The 21867-nt window shown below is 39.1% G+C and overlaps 1 protein-coding gene across 2 annotated transcripts in view; it reads right to left on the reverse strand.

Moving 5' to 3' along the window:
- SERPINI1 (serpin family I member 1) overlaps positions 1-21867 on the reverse strand; it is a 67461-nt gene that overhangs the window by 25670 nt on the left and 19924 nt on the right. For both annotated transcript variants that reach the window (XM_060298435.1, XM_030864187.2), the window contains exons 2-3: positions 1880-2147; positions 218-448 (exon numbers count right to left, since the gene is read on the reverse strand). In XM_060298435.1, the coding sequence (XP_060154418.1) occupies positions 218-448; positions 1880-2129 (481 nt within the window). In that variant the 5' untranslated portion in view covers positions 2130-2147. The remainder of the gene's footprint in view (positions 1-217; positions 449-1879; positions 2148-21867) is intronic.

Below are 21867 nucleotides of genomic sequence, written 5' to 3' on the forward strand. Positions count from 1 at the left end.
GGAGGCCGCAGCAGTGAGAGGCCCGCGTACCGCAAATAATAATAATAATAATAAATAAAATAAAATAGGCTGTAATCTATACAAAATAATTAGTAGATACTCAACTAAATGCAATGTAACATTCAAAATGTAAAAGGAACAAGGGGACAAATAATTTCAGAAGTAAAAGGGAGTTAAAACTAAGCTATTAGAGAAAGAAAGGAACCAAATGACTTACTATTTGTATTATTCTCCACCCACTTATTGATATGGTTGGCCACAGCTACATTTTGACTGAAGTCCACATGATTGACTTCTGCGTTAAAGTACTTTTTTATCATCTGCAAAAACTCATCATTGATATGAAATCCATTTTGCACAAAGAGGGCATTGGCAATTTTCATCACATACTGACTCTCTTCAGCAGTCACCATGTGAGAAAGATTCTTCAAGAAAGAAAATTCTTCACCTGCAAAATGACAAAAGATAAGTTTATTAGTGGAACAAACACAGTGAAAGATCCTGGAGAGTGGAGGAGCACGAAAACACAGCAAGGGGGATTAATAGAACAGAGGCCCAAAGGAAAAGCACTGGCTTATTCTCCACACTGACATGGTAACTCTGGAGGTTCCAATATTTATGCTGTTTCTAGATGTTCAAATTAACTTTTTGCAGTTTAGTATTATCAACTGATATTATTTTCATTTTAATTGACTTTCTTGGTAAAAATCTATAAAGTAGAGATACTTGGATTGTTTTCTTTCAAAGGACTTAGGTTACTTTAATTAAATGAGTCTTATTTTATGATGATCAGAAATAATCTGTTTCTGTTATCAAGTTTAATTTTCTAGTTTAAAAGTCAAAATATTCCTTTAAATTTTACTTTAAGTAGACTTTTTTTAACCTTACAACTAGAAAATCCAATTGAAATTGTTTTAGTTCTCAACTTTTTAATGAGTTAATTCACATGTATATTAGAAACATTAAAATAGAAATTATACATCATTGAAAAGTAATTACAAAATACATTTTGGTTAGAAATTTTCTCCAGTACAAAAATTTTTCATGATAATACAACATTCAAAAAAAACTCTTGGGACTTCCCGGGTGATGCAGTGGTTAAGAATCCTCCTGCCAATGCAGGGGACACAGGTTCAAGCCCTGGTCCAGGAAGATCCCACATGCTGCAGAGCAACTAAGCCCGTGCACCACAACTACTGAGCCTGCGCTCTAGAGCCCGCAAGCCACAACTACTGAGCCCATGTGCCACAGCTACTGAAGCCCACCCGCCTAGACCCCGTGCTCCGCAACAAAAGAAGCCACCACAATGAGAAGCCCGTGCACCACAACAAAGAGTAGCCCCCGCTCACCGCAACTAGAGAAAGCCTGAGTGCAGCAACAAAGACCCAACGCAGCCAAAAGTAAATAAATAAAATAAATAAATTTATAAAAAAAAATTATTGGATGCCATTTAAATAATGAAGGTACTGTTGATTTTAAGTAAAAATTTCTGATATTCTTAGAGCATAATGGTTTTTTTATAGTACTCATCACAGTTATAATTTCTCATTTATTTATGTGATAATTGATTAATATATGCCTCTCCCTCTAAACTGGAAACTCCAGCAGAGCAAGAACCATGTTTGCTTTTGTTTATCATAGTGAGGTTTGTTTAAACAATAATAATAAAAGATACAATTTCCTTGGATTAACTCAGCCAGGGATACAGCTAGGAACTAAGAACTTTCTTGGGTTTCCTAATGGTTCTCTTACCCATATCACCTCAGTGAGACCTCTTTCTTACTCTTTGTACATACTGCTGCCTCAGGCATAAGGCAACATAACTGAGTTGAATGTTAATGTCAAACCATCTTGAGAAATTAAATCTAAGCACACTTACCATTTTTCAGGCTATCATATCCCATTGAATGACGGATTTCTTTCAGGGTAGACCCTTGGGCCCCAAGTTCCATCATTCCCATTGCAAGGGTGACACTCAGTGGAGAGAAGAGAATATTTTCATCTTCTCCAGTGGCTCGAAGATGGTTATACATATTCACTGACAACTCAGCAATGGTTTCATCAGTGAAAGTGGTCCCTAATGCCAAACTTTGCAGAACCAGCAAAGAGAAGAGTCCAAGGAAAGCCATGTTGGAATAGTTTCAAGCCTGGAGAACAATATTTTACATATTAATTATTAATTACCTCAGAGAAAGGGAGTGAAAGGTAAAAAAAATAATTTCATGGCAAAGTTGTAAGTAAACCAAAAGTTTTTAAACATATGGAATGTTAGTGTCTCTATAACAAAAAAGCCCATTAAAGGATTTGTTGGAAGATCCTATTAAATCAATTAATAGTCAAATGAGCGAATAACACTGCTAAGTCCTGAGGATACTCCCAAGAACAAGATAGCCCTGGTCTCACCCTCATGGGGCTGAGTATATATAGATATATATTCAACAATGTTTGGTGAGGCTAATTTATCAATTTGCATAGCTTCATCATGCATATTTCAGTCATGACTTTGAAACAATTCACTCTAGTGTACACTAAACTACACAGGTGCAGGACAATTAAGATGAAAACCAAAAGGTATTCACAGGGTTTAAGAAGAATTAGTGAAGTTAGGCATTTGAAAATGCCCCTTTACCCATTTACTACAATTTATGAAATTAATGTACCATGCAACTGTGTTACCAACTAGTGGGAAGAGATCAAACACACATTTGCCAGGAGCCCCAGTTTATTCAGCCCAGAGTGCAGAACCCACAGGAAGTGGTAACTCAGAGAAAAAGCAGATTCGGCACATCCTTGTGTGGTTTTCCTTATTTATTTATTCCCTAGCAGGCTGCTGCCCTCAGTGACCATCTCTGTGCAGGGAGACGCCTCCCTCTTACAACAATGTCCTTTCATTCTTAGACTTACATGACCATTTCAGCTTACACCAATACTCCAGTGATTTTATTTAAATGACTGTTCTAAATATCAAGCTCATCTGGTACTTGAACCGTGTTCTCTCGGGAAGAGAAAGCAGTGTCAGTGCCCAGATATCTCAGAATAATATTCCTGCCTTTTGGCACACCAGCATTCCACACGTTCTGTCTCCCCACAAACAGTCTGACTGGTACACATTGGGGACAGGAGTCCCTCTTTCCTCACATTCTCACACTTTGTCACTCTAGGCATCTGAAAGGTAAACTGCCGATTCAAACAGTTAAGCAGCTTCCTTTTTCTTGATCTTTAAAAAAAAAAATCATTAAAACAACAGGTAAATGGGCATCATCAGAAAATCTACAAACAACAAATGCTGGAGAGGGTGTGGAGAAAAGGGAACTCTCTTGCACTGTAGGTGGGAATGTAAATTGATACAGCCCCTATGGAGAACAGTACAGAGGTTCCGTAAAAAACTAAAAATAGAATTACCATATGACCCAGCAATCCCACTACTGGGCATATACCCAGAGGAAACCATAATTCAAGAAGATACATGCGCCACAATGTTCATTGAAGCACTATTTACAATAGTCAGGTCATGGAAGCAACCTAAGTGTCCACTGACAGATGAATGGATAAAGAAGATGTGGTACATATATACAATGGAATATTACTCAGCCATAAAAAGGAATGAAATTGAGGCATTTGTTGAGACGTGGATGGATCTAAAGACTGTCATACAGAGTAAAGCAAGTCAGAAAGAGAAAAACAAATATCGTATATTAACACATATATGTGGAGCCTAGAAAATGGTACAGATGAACCAGTTTGCAAGGCAGAAATAGAGACACAGATGTAGAGAACAAACGTATGGACACCAAGGGGGGAAAGTGGCTGGGGTGGGTGGTGGTGGTGGTGGGATGAATTGGGAGATTGGGATTGACATGTATGCACTAATATGTATAAAATGGATAACTAATAAGAACATGCTGTATAAAAAAATAAAATTCAAAAATTCAAAAAAAAAAACAGGTAAAGTGATATTGAGCAAACACATTTGGAAAATTGTATTTTGTTAGTATGAAGCATTAACAGTCCCCACTACTCAGTTAACAGAGTGCACACATGTTTAACCTAAGAGCGGTGCGTTTCCTACAGGTTTTTGAGTCAGAATGTCCCAATCAGCCCTGTAATATTTCTGATTCCAATTTCAGAGAACTTTGCCTGACCACTTTGCAAGTCCTTCATATTTTTGGGTTCAGTTTCAGGTATCAGTTTTTTGTCTGAGAAGTTCCAAGTCCCCCTGTATCCTGCCCCCCACTTTTGTATTAAGGTTTAAATAATTCTTGCTTGTTTAGGAAGGTAAAGCTCAGCCTATATGTAAATATGAACTCTCACAACCCACGCGGTGAGGAGGCTGAGAATAGCTACTGGCGGGAGATGAAGTATGTTGCTGCAGAACAGAGTCTGCAGTGCAGGCAGCATCGGGACAGAAGCCAGATGCCAGAGCACAGCTGTCCTGCTGGTCCGCTGGCTTAGGCCATTGATGGGAGGCTGCTGTGACATTCTCTCTTCCTCTGTCCTCTCCAGGGAAAGTGAAGTGGAAGAGATGAGTTTTCTCTCTCTCTCTAGTTTCAGATGGAAGAAATATAGCACGTGCTCTTCTAAGTTGAAAGAGAACTTAAAACATATCCGGTATTGAATACTTAAGATGTAATAGTGTTTAGAGGAACTCTGAAATCCAAGTCTGGTTCAAAAGCCCCTGCTCTTCATCATGACGCTGTACTGCTATCTGACGTGCCATCTTCACTCTACCAAGCAAAGACCCATTGCTTTCATTTAATGTTATCTAGTACAAGACCAAGAAATTAAACTCACTGTATGAGAGTAGTATCTGTCATTCAATAACACAACTATTGCAAAACCACTGCATTTCACATGAGGATTACATTTTAAGCTAATAAAAAGATTTCATTCATATAAAACAAAAACCTATTGCCAACCAATAAGCATCTCAGAAAGTAAGGCCAAGTCTATTGTGTTTGTAGGCATTTTTATTTATGTATGTACCATGAGATAATAATAATAGCTGGCATATGATGTATGACCTGTGACAAGTCATGTGCATTCTTTCAGTCTTGGCGCCACTCATGAAATGAAGATACCAATCCCTACTCTGCACAATTATTAAAGAAATAAAGGAGATAGTGTGTGTGTCTGAAGCACTCATTTTAAGCTACAGGTTATACTAATAAAAGACATTATCATTAAAAAATGTTTTCTAGGTTTGTATACTTGCTAATTCAAGCAAGAGGCTATAGAGTCAAAATGAGTATTTTATAATTCCTGTTGGCCCATGGAATGTAGCACCATTACCCATTCACTCAGCCAAAACTGACAGAGGTATCATGAAGATACCAAAATTTATAAGGACAGGCTTTTGTCTTTAGGGCACTTGCATCATTGTGCAGCAGGGCATGATCCATTACAGTGGTTCTTATCTTTTTAAGAAAAGAGATGCTTTTAAGAATCAGGTGAAGGGTAAATCATCTCCTCAAGAAATGCACACATGTGGAACAGAACATTACATTCACTGGCCAGGATTTTGCTGGCCTCGGGTTAGGAACCCCTGGTCTACAGCAGATGGTCCAATGCAGAAAGAAGTGTTTGATGGACCCACAGTTCTGCAACATTGCCTTACTGGGGGAAAGAGATGTTAAAACCACTCATGTCTCTTCAAGCTTCTAGAGGATTCCTGGAAGGAACACCCATATGTTTGTGAGACAGGGCTCTTCCCAGGGTAGCAAGCAGCAGGACACTGAGTCATATTGGGAAACTCCTTAATAAAGATTTAAAGAACTCTGCTCTGGAAACACACATTTGATCTATGGTTAAGTGATCTTTCCTTCTTTCAAAGGCAAGATTTACCATTGCAAGCAAAATGACCTCTGCCAGTCTGATGCAGCCTTTTTGATCCCACCTACTCCACCCCTGGCCCTGGCCCCCTTCACCTCTGCCACCCCAGACTCCTCCTTATGAGTGTTTTATTTTTTTTTAATATTTATTTATTTATTTGATTTTGGCTGCGTTGGGTCTTCGTTGCTGCACGCAGGCTTTCTCTAGTTGCGGTGAGCGGGGGCTACTCTTCGTTGCGGTGCGCGGGCTTCTCATTGCAGTGGCTTTTCTCGTTGTGGAGCACGGGCTCTAGGCGTGCGGGCTTCAGTAGTTGTGGCATGCAGGCTCAGTATTTGTGGCTCACGGGCTCTACAGCACAGGCTCAGTAGTTGTGGTGCACGGGCTTAGCTGCTCTGTGGCAGGTGGGATCTTCCCGGACCAGGGCTCGAACCCGTGTCCCCTGCACTGGCAGGCGGATTCTTAACCATTGCGCCACCAGGGAAGTCCATGAGTGTTTTTTCGTTTTGTTTTTTTCAGAGGAGAGGGGAAGATTTCCTTTTCCCCTTCTAAGCACAGGCATCTTCCACGGACCTATGCCTGGCCCTCTCCTCTGTAATGCTCTTCTTACTGCTGCTCCTGTGAACTTCTCTCAAAACAAAAAGGTGCTTCAACTATTATCCCTATTCATACTATTCCCAAATAAGTAAAATTCTAGCTCCGGCTTTATTTTTATCTTCATTTCCGACGTGCATTGCAAACTGTTCTTGCGATATTTAGTCTTTTACTCTTGCCAGCACTTTAAATTCAAGGTGGCTCAAATAAGAATCTTTGTCTTATCAATCACACCCACTCTTTTTTATTTCCTTAAAACATCAAAGTCTTTGACTCTTCCCCATCTCTTTTTCCCTTATGTTCAATGAACGTCAACCCTTATTCCATACCGCATCCCTGACACTTCTCCTAGCCATCGTCCATGGCCATTGCCCTGGTCATGGTGGCAGTTCTTCCTCTTAATGCATTCCCAAGGACTCTATCAATGACTCTCAGCCATTCTCTGAAATCCAACATTTGCATATCCTCCAGATGAACTGTCTTGATGTGCTCTTATGAACAGATATTCTTATATTTACAAAACCTTAGGCTTGCCCTTATGCCTGGAGACTAAAGCCCCAAATCTTGAACATAACCCACTGCACTGTGTTCCAGCATTTCTTTCTACCCACTACTCTCCTTCCTGGATGCTGCAGTTCTAGCCAGAATCCCCTTTGCAATACATATCCCAGAATTTCTCTCTCCTGTTGCCGGCTTGTGGAGTTTTCTTGCTCTAACTGCTTCAACCTGGTTCCATATGTTCAAATCCTAACCACTCCTCAAGGTTCTGCTCCACTTCCTTTTCTTTTATGAATACCCTGCTAGGTCTTCAGTTAAAACAACTATTTCCCCCTTTTTTGAAATCTTGGCATATTTTATCTCTACCTCTCCAATAGAATGTACTACTGTTGCCTTCTATTACAGATAATTCCGTACATGTGTCATCTCGTCTCCTAAGCTTTTTGAAGGCACAAATGGAAGTGCATCCATCTTTTTTTAAAAAAATTAATTTATTTAATTTATTTATTTTTGGCTGCATTGGGTCTTTGTTGCTGTGCATGGGCTTTCTCTAGTTGTGGTGAGCGGGGGCTACTCTTCGTTGTGGTGCACAGGCTTCTCATTGCGGTGGCTTCTGTTGTTTCGGAGCACGGGCTCTAGGAGTGCGGGCTCACTAGTTGTGGCACGTGAGCTCAGTAGTTGTGGCTTATGGGCTCTAGAGCACAGGCTCAGTAGTTGTGGTGCACAGGCTTAGTTGCTCCACTGCATGTGGGATCTTCCCGGACCAGGGCTCAAACCCGTGTCCCCTGCATTGACAGGCGGATTCTTAACCACTGTGCTACCAGGGAAGCCCCTGCATTCATCTTTTATATCTTCGGATACGTAATGCATTACACATAGTAGGTGCCCAATAAATATTTGTTGAATGAATACAGCATGAGATACAAAGGCCCACACAGCTGCATTAGAAGGAACAGCAAGAGGGGCTGCTGCTTCTAAATTCTCCAGGCTAATTTAATTTGAGCCCACAGGTAGTAGCTCATTTCCATTTTTTATTCCCTTGATAAAGTGTTTCCTTATTGAGTATGAGACTGTCTTTCCAGCCTGACAAAGTGGCACTGTCACCAATGTCGGCATGATGCAATGGCTGGACATGGGATGCATTAACAAACAAGTATACCACCTTGAAAAACTGCAAAAGGTGATACCCAAATGCTACTGTATTAACATTCATCTACAAAATGCCAGGGCCCCACCGTTAATCATAATAATCAACGCGTTCTAAAATACGTTACTCTCACACGGAGCGTTACTTTGTAGATTCATTACTTTCAAGTTACTGAATAAAATGCCTTTACATGAAAGCAAGTGGCTGCAGTACCAGACTAGTAGGAGACTGTGCTGTTGTGCTAGAAAAGGCAAAGGCAGCTGAGCTGTGAATAAACCACATTCATTCTTGCAATTCTCCTCCCATTGCCAGTAGTAAGGTAGGTTATGGGCACGTGTATGTGAGTATCCTGCTTCAGAAAACACTTCATTGAAACAGGTCGGAGAACTAAATCTTCTGGTAATCGAGGTATGAGGAATCACAGAGCTAAAGCTAGAACAATTAAAAAAGATAGTTTTTTTTAACTTCCTTGGTAATTAGTCTTATTTATAGAGAGGCTGATTATTCATATATGAAACATTTCTTTTTAGATAACCCAATTATTTGAAATTTTAAAAAAACGGTTTCATAATTTTGAGTTGAGAAAACAAGGGAGGCGCTCTTTAGAAGGTGAGACGAAAAGCTGAAGAAGGTCGTTTCTTCTGCAAGCAACAGGCATGGGAAATAACTAAGGAGAAATGCCTAATGCAAAGAACACTGCCTGAAAGCCCTCTGGCCTATTAATTCTCAGATTTTTGCATGTAAAGGACTAGTAATGTTTTAACTGAGGGAACCGATATAGGGTTGCTAAATTTTTATTTTACCAAGTAAATATATTGGGATGGGGGCAAAAAAAATTAACAAGAATAATGACTCTTACAATCACATGAAGGAATGAACACATCAATCACATGAAAGAATGAACACAGCAATCACATAAAAGAGTGAATGTTTCAACATGAAAATAAGACAGTCATTTAAAGTGGATATATTTGAATCCATGAAGGTTTTGTTTGTTTATTTGTTTGTTTTCTCCCTCATGGGTAGGCACTGAGTGTTTGGAAATCACTACTCTAATTTTGGTTAGCAGTAGCTCACTTGATGAAATTTGGAACAAGTTGAATTTTCCAGGTCTGTGTTTCCTGATTTATTAAGAGAAAGTGTTAACCTAGATCAGCAGCAATGAAGCTGGAAAATTTTTCAAAGAACTTGTCACATACAAAAAAAAAGAAATCATTACCTTGTGAAACAATATGTATTTAAGCAACCTATAATTTAGCAAATTTCCTCAACTGTAACATGCACGGTGTTCATCCCCACCCCCAATTTTACCTTTTCTGAAATTGGAGTAAGTCTTATAATCAATGTCCAGCTGGCCCTCAGACAGAGAGGCAAATTGTGTGACTGTTCCCATTGCCTGTATAAGTGTCATAGCCTGGAAAAGTGTGAACTTTAGGCTATTTGTCTATCCTTATTCTCTCAGCTGACTTATTTCCACTGATGCTGGCTCCCATAATTAAGTTTTTTGCTTCAACTTGGATCTAGAATTATCAGGACCATACTATGATGGCAGTACTTAAAAGAAAGAGGACCACATACAGGGACGAGAACAGAAAGGAGAATGTAACCTACTGTAAGTGATGCAAGCATGCATCACTAGAGAAATGAACCAACTGATTTTCTTGTAAAACAAAAACCAGATTTTTTTCTAAAGCACCCAAGAACAGAAGACACGTGTAAGAGTTAATTTGCACTAGTAGATAAATCTTTTGTCCTTGGGATATATACAAAGAACTGTCTGTTGGATCCCAAGCAGTACAATTAAAGGCAGAAGAATTTGCCAGATTTCTCAGGATAAATCATAGTGTTTTCAAAGCAAGAAAAGGTGAATTACCTATGCATGCTTTGTGAAGGACTATTGTTCAGGTGCTAAGCTGGCAAAAGCTTGCTGTTAACTTTCAAAATTAGCTGTATACGTACATGGGGATGGATAAATCAAAGAATCAAATGGAAGTGTAGAGAACACATCACTATTCTTTGAAATGCCTTAAGATTACATTTTCAATCACAACAGCACTAAAAAGTTTTGATCAGAAAATACATTATGGGGCTTCCCTGGTGGCGCAGTGGTTGAGAGTCCATCTGCCTATGCAGGGGACACGGGTTCGTGCCCCGGTCTGGGAAGATCCCACATGCCGCGGAGCAGCTGGGCCTGTGAGCCATGGCCGCTGAGCCTGTGCGTCCGGAGCCTGTGCTCCACAACGGGAGAGGCCACAACGGTGAGAGGCCCGTGTACCGCAAAAAAAAAAAAAATGTTTATTTTCATGGGATACCTCAATAATCAGAATAGGAAAGAACTGCAATATTAGCCTTTTCTGAATCACTGAATATTCCTTAATTATTGGTTGAATCAGTATTGTACCAGTGGTATCCCAAAGTGATTTGGTAGAATTCTGTGGCTTGGAATTACTGATCATATAGCAGCCAGTGCTGAGCTGGCTCTGCTATAGGTTTAAAGTTCTTGAGTATTTTGCATGCATCCAAGAGGTAGATTAGGGCTGGAAGAGTCTATGGCGGGCTGCTCATTTAGGGACTAACTAGTCCTAGAAATGTGGAGAAATAATCAAAGGAAGCTACAGTGCCAAAACTTCCCAGAATTTATAAAGTGCTTTGGTATATATTAATATAATTAATATATAGTCCTCAGGCTAATTGGAATGAAGATGAACAGTAACTGAGAAGCTTGCCTTTCTTTGGAAGTACCGAAGGCTTCCAAGGAGTTTTTGAGTTTTCCCAGTAACCTCCCTGGGCCACATCATCTATCTCGTAGGAGATAGGGGCTATAAACCTTCAAGAATATTTCACAACAAAAATAGCCTCTTGGCTATTTTTTTTTTGGGAAATTGTTTTGACTCAATAAATTGGTTAATTGTTTTGACTCAATAAATAAATGCTGGATAGATAAATCTCTGGCCAAAAGTTTTGGGAAATTGTTTTGGGAAATTGTTTTGACTCAATAAATAAATGCTGGAAATTGTTGGGAAATTGTTTTGGGAAATTGTTTTGGGAAATTGTTTTGGGAAATTTGGGAAATTGTTTTGACTCAATAAATAAATGCTGGATAAATAAATCTCTAGCCAAAAGTTTTCCTACCTTAGGCCATAAGAAATTCTAAAATTAAAATCCAAAATATTTGATTACTCTGTATCCTTCAGAAAGTTAGAAAAATGTGGTCCAACAGAACTCTCTGCGATGATAAAAATATTACGTATGTGTTCTTGTTCATAAGGTAGTCATTTGACACTAGTAACTATTGGGTTTTGTAATGTGACTAATGCAACTGAGGAACAAGAATTTTACTTTTGTTGAATTTTAATTAATTTAAACAGCCACATGTGGCTAGTGGTTACCATATTTGAAAGTACAGAGCTAGAAGTAGGCTAAACAGATTTAGTCTTCAGTAACATTGATTCCTGACCATAGTACAAGTGTTTGAATCAAAAACAGAAAATCAGTCGCGTGAGCCTCACAAAACGCGTCTCTTTTTAAAAACATACTCTCTTTCTTTGAGAGATCTCAACTGATAAGGAGGCTCCTTTTGGAATTCCAAAGGCATTTGGTTACTGCTGGTGACTACTGAGGAAAACAAAGTCAATGCCCCCAAGAACCAGTGAGCTGGCAGGTCCTTAGCCCTCCTGGAACTATGATTTGGGCTCTCCATTAAATGGTAATGAATGATTCTGCTTGGCACAACAACTGGGGGAGACTTCCTACTGGCCAGTGAAAGACTTCCTTTGGAATGTGCTGTTGGGAAAGCTAAACAAGTGACACACAAGCCCTTAGGCAAAATTCAGTGAACAGTTTCAGAGAGACAGGTTAAAAAGTCATCATCTATCAAGGTCATGCATGGCCCAAGGCCATTTTGGAACTAAGCCATACATTAATGGTCTCAGCTTACCCATTAATGTTTTAAGAAATCCCTCTGCTTGCTCTCTTCCCTGGCCTGAAGGTTTAGCTGTTTACAAGATTGTACCTTTCTGCTGGAAACACCTTGTCCAGCCCCTCATTTTATACATGAGGAAGGGAAGTCATTTATATGGAACATCTTCTTGTACACAAAGGATATTTAATGAGCTACTATGGATGTTTAAAAAAAAGCCCAAAACTTCAAATGTGAATACAGAATTTCATTCACTCGTACGATAAATATTTATCCTTGACAACTAGTTACTAGGGATGTAGAGGAGAACAGGGTGACACAAGAGATGCCTCTGGGGTATTTTCCTTCATGTGTTAGGTCTACATTGTTCAAAGAGATATTCACCTTTTTATTCAGAGCTTCAAAAATATTTGATTTTCTAATTTTTCAATATTAAAATGTTGCTTGTGTAATAAAGTTTTTAAAAGTTGGATGTGTCCCTAAAAGTCTAAAAATACCCAGATGTAAGGTTGCTTCTCAATTATTTTGCCAGTGGAGGGAGTAGTAGCCTGACTCATCTTTCAGTCATTCACTAACACTTGAGTACACCCTGAAAGGCTGAGAAATGAGGTGAAAAATCCCGAGAAGTTATTTGGTGCACCAACCTAAAGAAAAAATTCTCACAGAAAGACTTTCAGAGCACTCAAAGCCAGTTTTAAACTTGTCTTGATAATTACAGTCAGAAGTGTAAATACACTATTGTAATGTGATGATATCCTAATAGAGGACAGTAGTGGTTAGGGCTCCTGGCCAGACACACCAAAGTATCCCAGATACTAGGTATTTATATTTGTATTTTTATTAAATTATATTTGGGTTATAATTACAGTGTTTCTGTTTCTCCTTCTTCCCTCCCTCCCTCCCTCCCTTCCTTCCTTCCTCCCTGCCTCCCTCCCTCCCTCTCTCTCTTTCTTTTTCCTTCTTTCTTTCCTTTTCAGATTCTCTGTCTCTCCCCACTATAATGCAGCCCTCACGGCTGTTGTTATTTTGCTCCTTTAGCTTTACCCTCTTGCCTTGTTTTATAAGATTGTGTGTGAGGGTCTGGGGACATCTAAACTCTCCTGAGGCGAAATGCATAGGTTCACTTTGCCTCAGTGTCTGTTAAGGCCACACAAATATACTTCCTTATCTTGGCTAATAACTATAACATTACCAAGACCTGCTTGCTCTTTTAGTAAGACGGTTTAGGCTCATGGGATTCTGACACCAAGGTGAATAATGAAGGATATTAGTATTATATCGAATCCTGTGAAACTGCCATTTTTGGAAGTCAAAGTGGTCAGATATCAGCAACTTCATATGCTTCAACCTACTCCTTACTGAGCATCTATCGTGTGCCAGGCTGAAGATTAGAACATTCATAGGCTGCTTTGTTACTTAATATTTCATACAGTTGCTTCACTGTTTTGAGAGGTCACAATATCTCATATTTTTAAAATGCATCCTATTTAAGAAATCTGGAAAAAAATATTATGATTTTTGTCTTAGAATTCTTTTCTCTTCACCTTGTGCTGGAAACGCTAGAAACTGACAGAAGGAACTCTCCAACTGATACAAAACACCAACCTAAATTAAGTGTCTCTTTCTTTAAAAGAAAAAATGCAAAATCCTCATGGCTCATACTTTCTGTACCCTGTGGAAATTAAGTTACATACATTCCTTTTTAAATGGTCTCTTGCTGGACTACAGACTGTGGGAACAAGAGGGAACATGTCAAAAAATAATTTCACTACTTTGTTTTTTAAACTCTTATAAACTTAAAGTACAAAATTTTCCTGATATTGACTAACATTGTATTAATGCTGTTTGAAAATATCCACCTGTTAACTCTATTTATAAACCTGCCACACTGTAATAGGGGATTTCTAACAGTACTTTGGTTTCCTCTTCCTGTTCATCACTGTGAATGACTGAAAAAGCAACTTGTAATTTTTATTGCTGAGTGTGGGCAAACAAGTAGAACGTAAGTATGTAGATATAAAGGGCTCTATGAAAGCATTCTAGTACACTTCCCTGTGATTTTCAGAAAAATATTTACAATATAGTAACAGCTTTAGGAAGTGTGTAGAAAGATGAATCAAGGAAATCAGCCAATGTAAATGTTGTACAGACAAAAAATAAAATAAAAATAAAATAAAGGGAGCTAGTGTACTTCTTCTCCACAAGGCAGAGTTAAACTACTCCAAATGGTAATCAACCTCTCTTCTTTTCAGAGCTCTGTAGAGATATAGGCTTAATTCGTTTCTTCTGAATGTCTTCCAAGTTTAATAGTCCTCACTGATAGGAAATGGTCCCCATCAAGCTCCTTGCATAGCACCTTAAGGCTTTTCCCATTACTGGACAGGTAAGATGGGAAGGATTTCTCATGGGTCTTATATCGTGAGCACCAGCGCTCACTGCCCTGACCTGTTAGGGTGCAGCTCTCTTCCTCTGAGTTAACTACTGAAGGATCCAGAAGAGTCTGGTGAAACGCAGGTAAGGATACTGGCTTTTCGCTTTGTTAACTTGTGGGCTGCCTCTTACATGTCTTAAGCATTGTCGAAAGTTAAAGCTAGTTGTGTCAGAGAAATTTCAGAGTACATTTTTAGGACTCCAAGATATGTGTCAGAGTCTATCTTGCAGATGAGACTTGTCTGTAAGTAAATTGGAATAAAATGAAATCGCTCTCTCAACTTAGCTTTTTAAAAAAATTCACATCATTGGCCTTGCAAAGAATGACTGAATGATGGGCATCCTGAGCCTCGTAGGTTTTACACTGCAACAGAGACTTAGAACTATAATTTTAAATATACAGTTTTACAGTCCCAGTGAGAAAAACAATGAGAGGCAAAGCTCAACTTGAGACAAGTGCGTGGGAGGCCACCCAAATAGGATGGGATATGTTGCCCGATTTCTCACTTCTAGGATTGCTTGAGAGTCTACATATGACTGGTTGGGAGCTTGAAGACTAGGTTCAAGCTAATAAACTTCAAGAATATGATAGGAATATTTAAGTTTCAAAATGAAAAGGAAAATTATTCCCATAAAATATATCCTTGACCTCAATTTTCTCCCCAGGGACCAATTACTTCATGGAATTCTAGAGCTGAAATAATAACATAATGGATCAGCCATCTGGACGTAATACAAGTTATTGCTAATCCTCATAACAAGCTGGAAGGTAGGTGAAGGTAACCCCGTTTTGTAGATGAAGAAACTGAAACCTAGTAAGTTTAAGATATTTTTACCATGTTCATAAGTTTACTAAGGAATAGAAAAGGGATCTGAACTTTTGCCTGAAGGCTTCAAATTCCTTGCTAATTTTACTGTGCCATGCTGTCCGTGTTGGGCAGGAATTCCCTCTACAAGACTGACTCTGCTTGAATTCTGTGTGCCAAATAATGCTACAACAGGCTTTAAACATAACTTCTGTTAATTGGGATCTTAACCTGTTATATAATACATTACAATACTTAAATTTTTTAAGCTAAAAAAATTAAATAGGTAAAACATTCACAGAGTACAAACTCAAAAGGTATGAAGAGGCATAGAGTGAAGATTCTCTTTCCCACACTCTCTTGTCCCTTAGTCAGCCAATTTCTCCTGGTGGAACCAACCAGCGTTATCTTCCAGAAATATCTTATGTATATTCAGTATATGTATTTCCCATTTTCTTACGGAACATAATATACACACGCTGGTTTGCAACTTCATTTTTTCATTTAGCAACATATCTTGGAAAATATTTCCCATCATTACATAAAGAACTTCCTAATTTTTTCTTTTACCAGCTTCAAAGCATTTCACTGCATGGGCATGTTATAATTTACTTAATTAGTCTCCTACCAATGGGAATTTAGATTATTGCAATCTTTTACTATTACAAATAATGAGGCAATGAGTAATTTCAGAAATACATCATTTCACAGGTGTGCAATTATCTCTGCAGGATAAATTCCTAGAAGTTAAGTTGCTAGGTCACAAGACACATGTACTCGTAATTTTGATCAATGTTGCCAAACTGCTCTTCTTAGAGGTTATATCATTAAAAATCCTAGAAATATGCTCATAAAGAAACAAGGAAGGTATACACTAAAGAAAAACTGAAACGTCGCTGAGAAATAGATGAAAAAAGAATAGAATACTTCATCTCCTACGGGGTATTCTTCCTAAAATAAGGACAGATGAACATGTTAAACAACACCGTGGGGGTGTAATTGACAAGATCCTGATGATGGGAAACTCCATAGGACAACTGATTCAGTTTCAACAAATAAAATGTAGAAATAAAGGGCAGTGGGAGGCAGGGAGGCAGATGGCTTTAAAAAGATTTAGACAACTGTGGCTTCCCTGGTGGTGCAGTGGTTGAGAGTCCACCTGCCGATGCAGGGAACACGGGTTCATGCCCCGGTCCGGGAAGATCCCACATGCCGCGGAGCAGCTGGGCCCGTGAGCCATGGCCGCTGAGCCTGCGCGTCCGGAGCCTGTGCTCCGCAATGGGAGAGGCCACAACAGTGAGAGGCCCGCGTACCGCAAAAAAAAAAAAAAAAAAAAGATTTAGACAACTAGAGAAAGCCCGCACGCAGCAACAAAGACCCAACGCAGCCAAAAATAGAATAAATAAAATAAATTCTTAAAAAATAAAGTTTATGTAGAAAAAATCAGAAAGCAGGAACGGCAAGAAAAACTCTGAGGAAAAAAGAACAGTGATGAGATACTAAAATGTATTAAAAAGCTATAATAATTAGAATAGGGATGGTGAGAAATATAATTTGGTGTACGATAGAACTTAGCATGTCAAATCAGTGGGGTAAGAGAGATTATTCAGTAAGTGATAACTCGTGTTAGGAGAACAGAATATCCAGGTATTAAAAAATAAAGAAATGAATATTCTAATTTATTATTTTGAATCAAGATAAGTTCCAGATGGACCAAACTTTAAAAGTGAAAACTGAAACTTGAAAATTCCAGTGAGAAATCATGGGAATTTTAAAACATACATTCATAAGTAAATATATATATATATGCATATATATGGTTCATGCATACAAACATATATGTATATATATACATATGTATACATTATATATGTATAGGTTGCATATATTTATATTGTACTATTATTTGTATACATATATATAAATATATATATTATACACACATGTATTAGACACACAGTGTTGAAATGGAGAAGGCCTAAGTGTGACAAAGACCCAGGAGCCATTAAAGAAAAGATTAATAAATTTTACTAAATAAAGATAAAAATCTGCACAGCAAAAGCCATATGAGAAAAGTCAAAAGACAAGTGACAAACTGAAAAATCTTAAATTACAGACTAAGGCAGGGGTCCCCACCCCCCGGTCCACCGCCTGTTAGGAAACAGGCCACACAGCAGGAGGTGAGTGGCGGCGAGCGAGCGAAGCTTCATCTGCCCTCCCCATCGCTCCCCATCGCTCACATTACTACCTGAACCACCCCCACAATGTCCGTGGAAAAATTGTTTTCCACGAAATCGGTCCCTGGTGCCAAAAAGGTTGGGCACTGCTGGACTAAGGGATAAGTTCTCTGTTCTGTACAAGACCTCTATAAATTAATAAACCCAACAAAAATCCTATAGAAAAATAGGCAAAGGATATGAATAGACAGGTTACCAAAAGAATGTTAAACAGCTCTTAAACACATAAAAATATGGTAAAACTTATCAGATTGATAAAAGTAATATTAAGGCCTAAACTATGCAGATATAACAATAAGGCCTTGAAGTCTTAGGACCACTTAGGACCACTTACTACAGGCACATTTCTTATGAAGATCAGGGTATTAATGTAGTACCCAGTGTTAGAGATTCAAGATGATGACCTTGAACCATCTCAAAAATATTAACTTATTCTGTTTGGTAGATTCTGGAGGGATACAAATAACATACAGTTACGTAAACTACCATAAGGCATCTGAAACAAAATACTGGGATATTTACTAGGGTACATTTCAATTGTCTTTTTCTAGACACACAGGAAAACAAATTCTTCCTTGGACACAGCTAACTATGATATTACTGTAGGTTTAAAGACAAATAATAGGGAGTTCCTTGGTGGCCTAGTGGTTAGGATTCTGGGCATTCACTGCTGTGGCCCAGGTTCAATCCCTGGTGGGGGAACTGAGATCCTACAAGTCACGAGAAGAAGCCAAAAAAAAAAAAAGACAAATAATAAATCATCATTGGTGTGCTTTTGTTTTTAACCCGCAAGTCAGATTTTCCAAGCTTCAATCAATCTGAATTGAGTAATATCTAACTTACCTTATGATTATTTACAAAGGAATACTTTCGTGGGTTTATGCCCTTATTGTAGAACATGGCCACATGTCATATATCAAAATTACTTGCCTTAGCATAATTATATCAACGGAGTGAAATTATGTTCACGTTTGAGTCTGCAAGGCTTAATCATGGCAGCAGTCAGCACCATCTGTTGATAGCTTTCCTTAGTGTCTGTGGCAGGAAGGCTCTCTGAGGTCAATATTCTTTTTGGTTGTGGCTCTCTTTGCTATTCTGTACTTTTTAGCCATGTAAATGGATGACATTTTAAAACTCTTTCTGTTTTTTGCAATAAACCTACTAGGCAAAAAAAGGTGCCCTCAGGTGGGTGAGTTATTTTAAGATTGAGACTCTAGTATGATTAGATAGTGTGTGTATAGCCTCTAGGGATAATTAATATCATTAACGTGAGGCAAAAGTCCTGGAATAAATGGCTTCTGGGAGAGCATAATTTATTCAAAATGATATGACTTTAAAATGTTTTTATTGTTACCTATTATTAAAAAGAAAGATGATAAAGCTATTTCTTTAAATCAGCACTTCTCAGTGTGTGGTCTGCATCAGAATTTCCTAGGATGAGGTGAAAATGCAGGTTGGAGGCCACATCACCAACCTCTTGAATCAGAAATTCTAGACACGGAGCTCCGTTGCCTGTATTTTTAAGAGATATTTCAGGACACAATCAAGTGTGAAAACCAAGTTAGTAGGATATCAACTAGGATATACCTGTCAGTAAAACTGAGGTTAAAACTAGGCACTGGTGGCGTGAGAGGCACACTGTTTACATTTGTTTCTAGGACTATTGTTTAATATCTATCTCCTCCCTAGACTGCAAGCTCCATGAATTACATCTGTCTCACTCAGGACTGGCTGGACTTAGCCCATTGCTTGGTCTAAGACTGTCCTCAACATTTGCTGAGTGAATGATTTAAGTATATTGTGCCCACTTACAGGTGAGCAAACTGCGACTTGAAGAGCGTAGACAGCCCAACACCACTCAGATGATAGAGATCTGAGTGACAACTCAGATCACTCAGTGATAGCCGCTCACTGGCTCCAAACCCAGGCCCCTTCCTTGTCACGGGACATTCAATGTGGTCGTAGAGGGGACCTATATTAGCTTTGCCGGTTAAACACTCAAATCCTCAAAAACCCCTATAATGGAGTTTATTTAGAAAATAAAAAGTTTTATAGTGTTTTAGAATGTGTTAATATCCTGGAAAGAAAAAAAAAACTCAGCATAAGGGGATAAGAGAGTGAGGGGGTGTGAAGAACTATCACAATTTTAAATAAAATGATTAGAAAGTCTTTACTGAACAAGTGATTTTTTTTGAACAAAGTCTTCAAGGAAGAAGCAAACCACTGATACCTGGGGTTGGAGGCCAGGGATCAGCAAAAGCAAATGCCTGAGGAATGAGTGTGCCTGTTTAGTCCAAAGATCAGCAAGAAGCCAACACAGATAGAATGGAGAGGGTGAAGAGGAGAGGGGGTGAAACGTGATCATAGTGAGTTATAAAAGAACGGGAAGAGGGGACTCAGAAACTGAGCAAAGACAACTCTTTGGAAGAACAGAGAAATCGGGCAGCAGCTGGGTGGAGAAGGGGTGAGTCAAGAGGGAGTTTTCTTTGGGGTCCCCTGGTGGCACAGCAGTTAAGAATCCGCCTACCAATGCAGGGGACACGGGTTCGAGCCTCTGGTCGGGGAAGATCCCACATGCCGCGGAGCAAATAAGACCGTGCGTCACAACTACTGAGCCTGCGTTCTGGAGCCCACGAGCCACAACTACTGAGCCTACGTGCCACAACTACTGAAGCCCGTGCGCCCTAGAGTCCCTGCTCCACAACAAGAGAAGCCACCGCAATGAGAAGCCCATGCACCACACAGTAGAGTAGCCCCTGCTCTCCGCAACTAGAGAAAGCCTGTGCAGCAACGAAGACCCAACACAGCCAAAAAAAAAAAAAAAAAAAAGAGGGAGTTTTCTTTGTTTGCTTGTTTGTTTAAGGTAGGAGAAGAAACAGGATGCTTGTTTTCTGGTAGTAATGCTCCAGGGGAGAAGGGGGAATTGATGACTCAGGAGAGAAGGGCGTTGCAGGAGCGGGATTGTGAGGTGAGAAGGCTGAGGACCTGTGCACAGGGAGGGGGTGGCCTTAGAAGCACAGACAATTCACCTACAGAAATAGGAGAAAAGTTAAAGTATATGGGTACAGAGCCATTAGGTGGTAGCTAGTAGGTGGTAGGTACAGAGCCACTGTGGTAGTGGGAGGTTGCGCAAGTCTTTTGATGGGTTCCCTTTTCTCCACGAAATAAGATGCAGGTTCATTAGCTGAGAACAAGGCTGGGAGCAGGTGTAGAAAACCCGCCTTAAGAACATCTTTCACTGCAAATCTACTCATACATAAGCACCGTACTTGATATTTCTGCTTAAGCATATGAAAATATCTTATGCACATAATTTTGCCAATGCAGTGTTACTCATCTTTGGTTAGAATTAGGTTGGGAAGTAAACTGTACAAGTAATGACTTGAAATATAAATTAATACACACTGAAAACCTTCTCGTCTGCTCCCGTTTGTATTGCAAATATATTCTCTCAAAATTATTTCATGTTCTGAATGTCACTGAGAAATTTAGTAGATCACTGAGCTGTACCGCAGAGGTGGGTTTCCAACCATAATTTAATTGGAAGGGTCATAACTAAGTTTCACCATATAGGGCTGCCAGATGTAATCAATGCAGTATAAGTTTGAAGAAGACATTGAGTGTGTCGAAGCACATTTTATAAGCAAGGCAAGCTATCATTTATGCAACAGAAATCACTCTAATGTCATGAAATTAGGACATCAGTAGAATATACAAGTGTTGTAGAGTTAATGAAAAACAAGTAATTTTGGTTGAAAGATAGCATACCATTTAAAGACATACGTAAGTCAGATAATAAAGGTATTACTCATCGTTCCTCCACCCTACCATATCAATCAAATCCGTAAGGCTGACATGGCTTGAAGTTTTTATGCCAATACAATTGATGATACAATTGGAAACTGATACAATGGGGAATTTAGTTTTATTAACAGAGAATCTGGGCAAATTCCTCAGCCATAAAGTAGAGGCCCATAAAATTTTCAACCTGGGGCCAATGAATGGTTTAACAAACTGAAATCGGCATTACTGAATTTTCAGCTTGGGATCTCGATTCTTAAAGTCTCAAAGCTCTTGCAACTCAGTGGCTAGCCTTGCAACGGATAAACCTAACAACACCTGTGATCCCAAAAGTTTATCATTCCGATGTTTGAAGACAGGCTCAGAACAAAAGATCACAACTGAATAAACCATATAAAAGGCATTGTCTTCTCCCCCTCCAGGTCGGGTTGAAGAGGGCTCTTGTACAAGCAAAGAGTTCATCTGCCCTAATTGTGCATCAGTAGTAGCTACTGTACTAGTATTACATCTTGCTCAAATACAGATGCATATATTACACATGCCACCAAAACAACGGCATCCAAAGCTAAATATCCAAGATTATCCACCATGCAGGGAATAATCATCGGG

Source organism: Globicephala melas, chromosome 4 (genome assembly GCF_963455315.2).
Source record: "Globicephala melas chromosome 4, mGloMel1.2, whole genome shotgun sequence".
Taxonomy (NCBI): Eukaryota; Metazoa; Chordata; class Mammalia; order Artiodactyla; family Delphinidae; genus Globicephala; species Globicephala melas.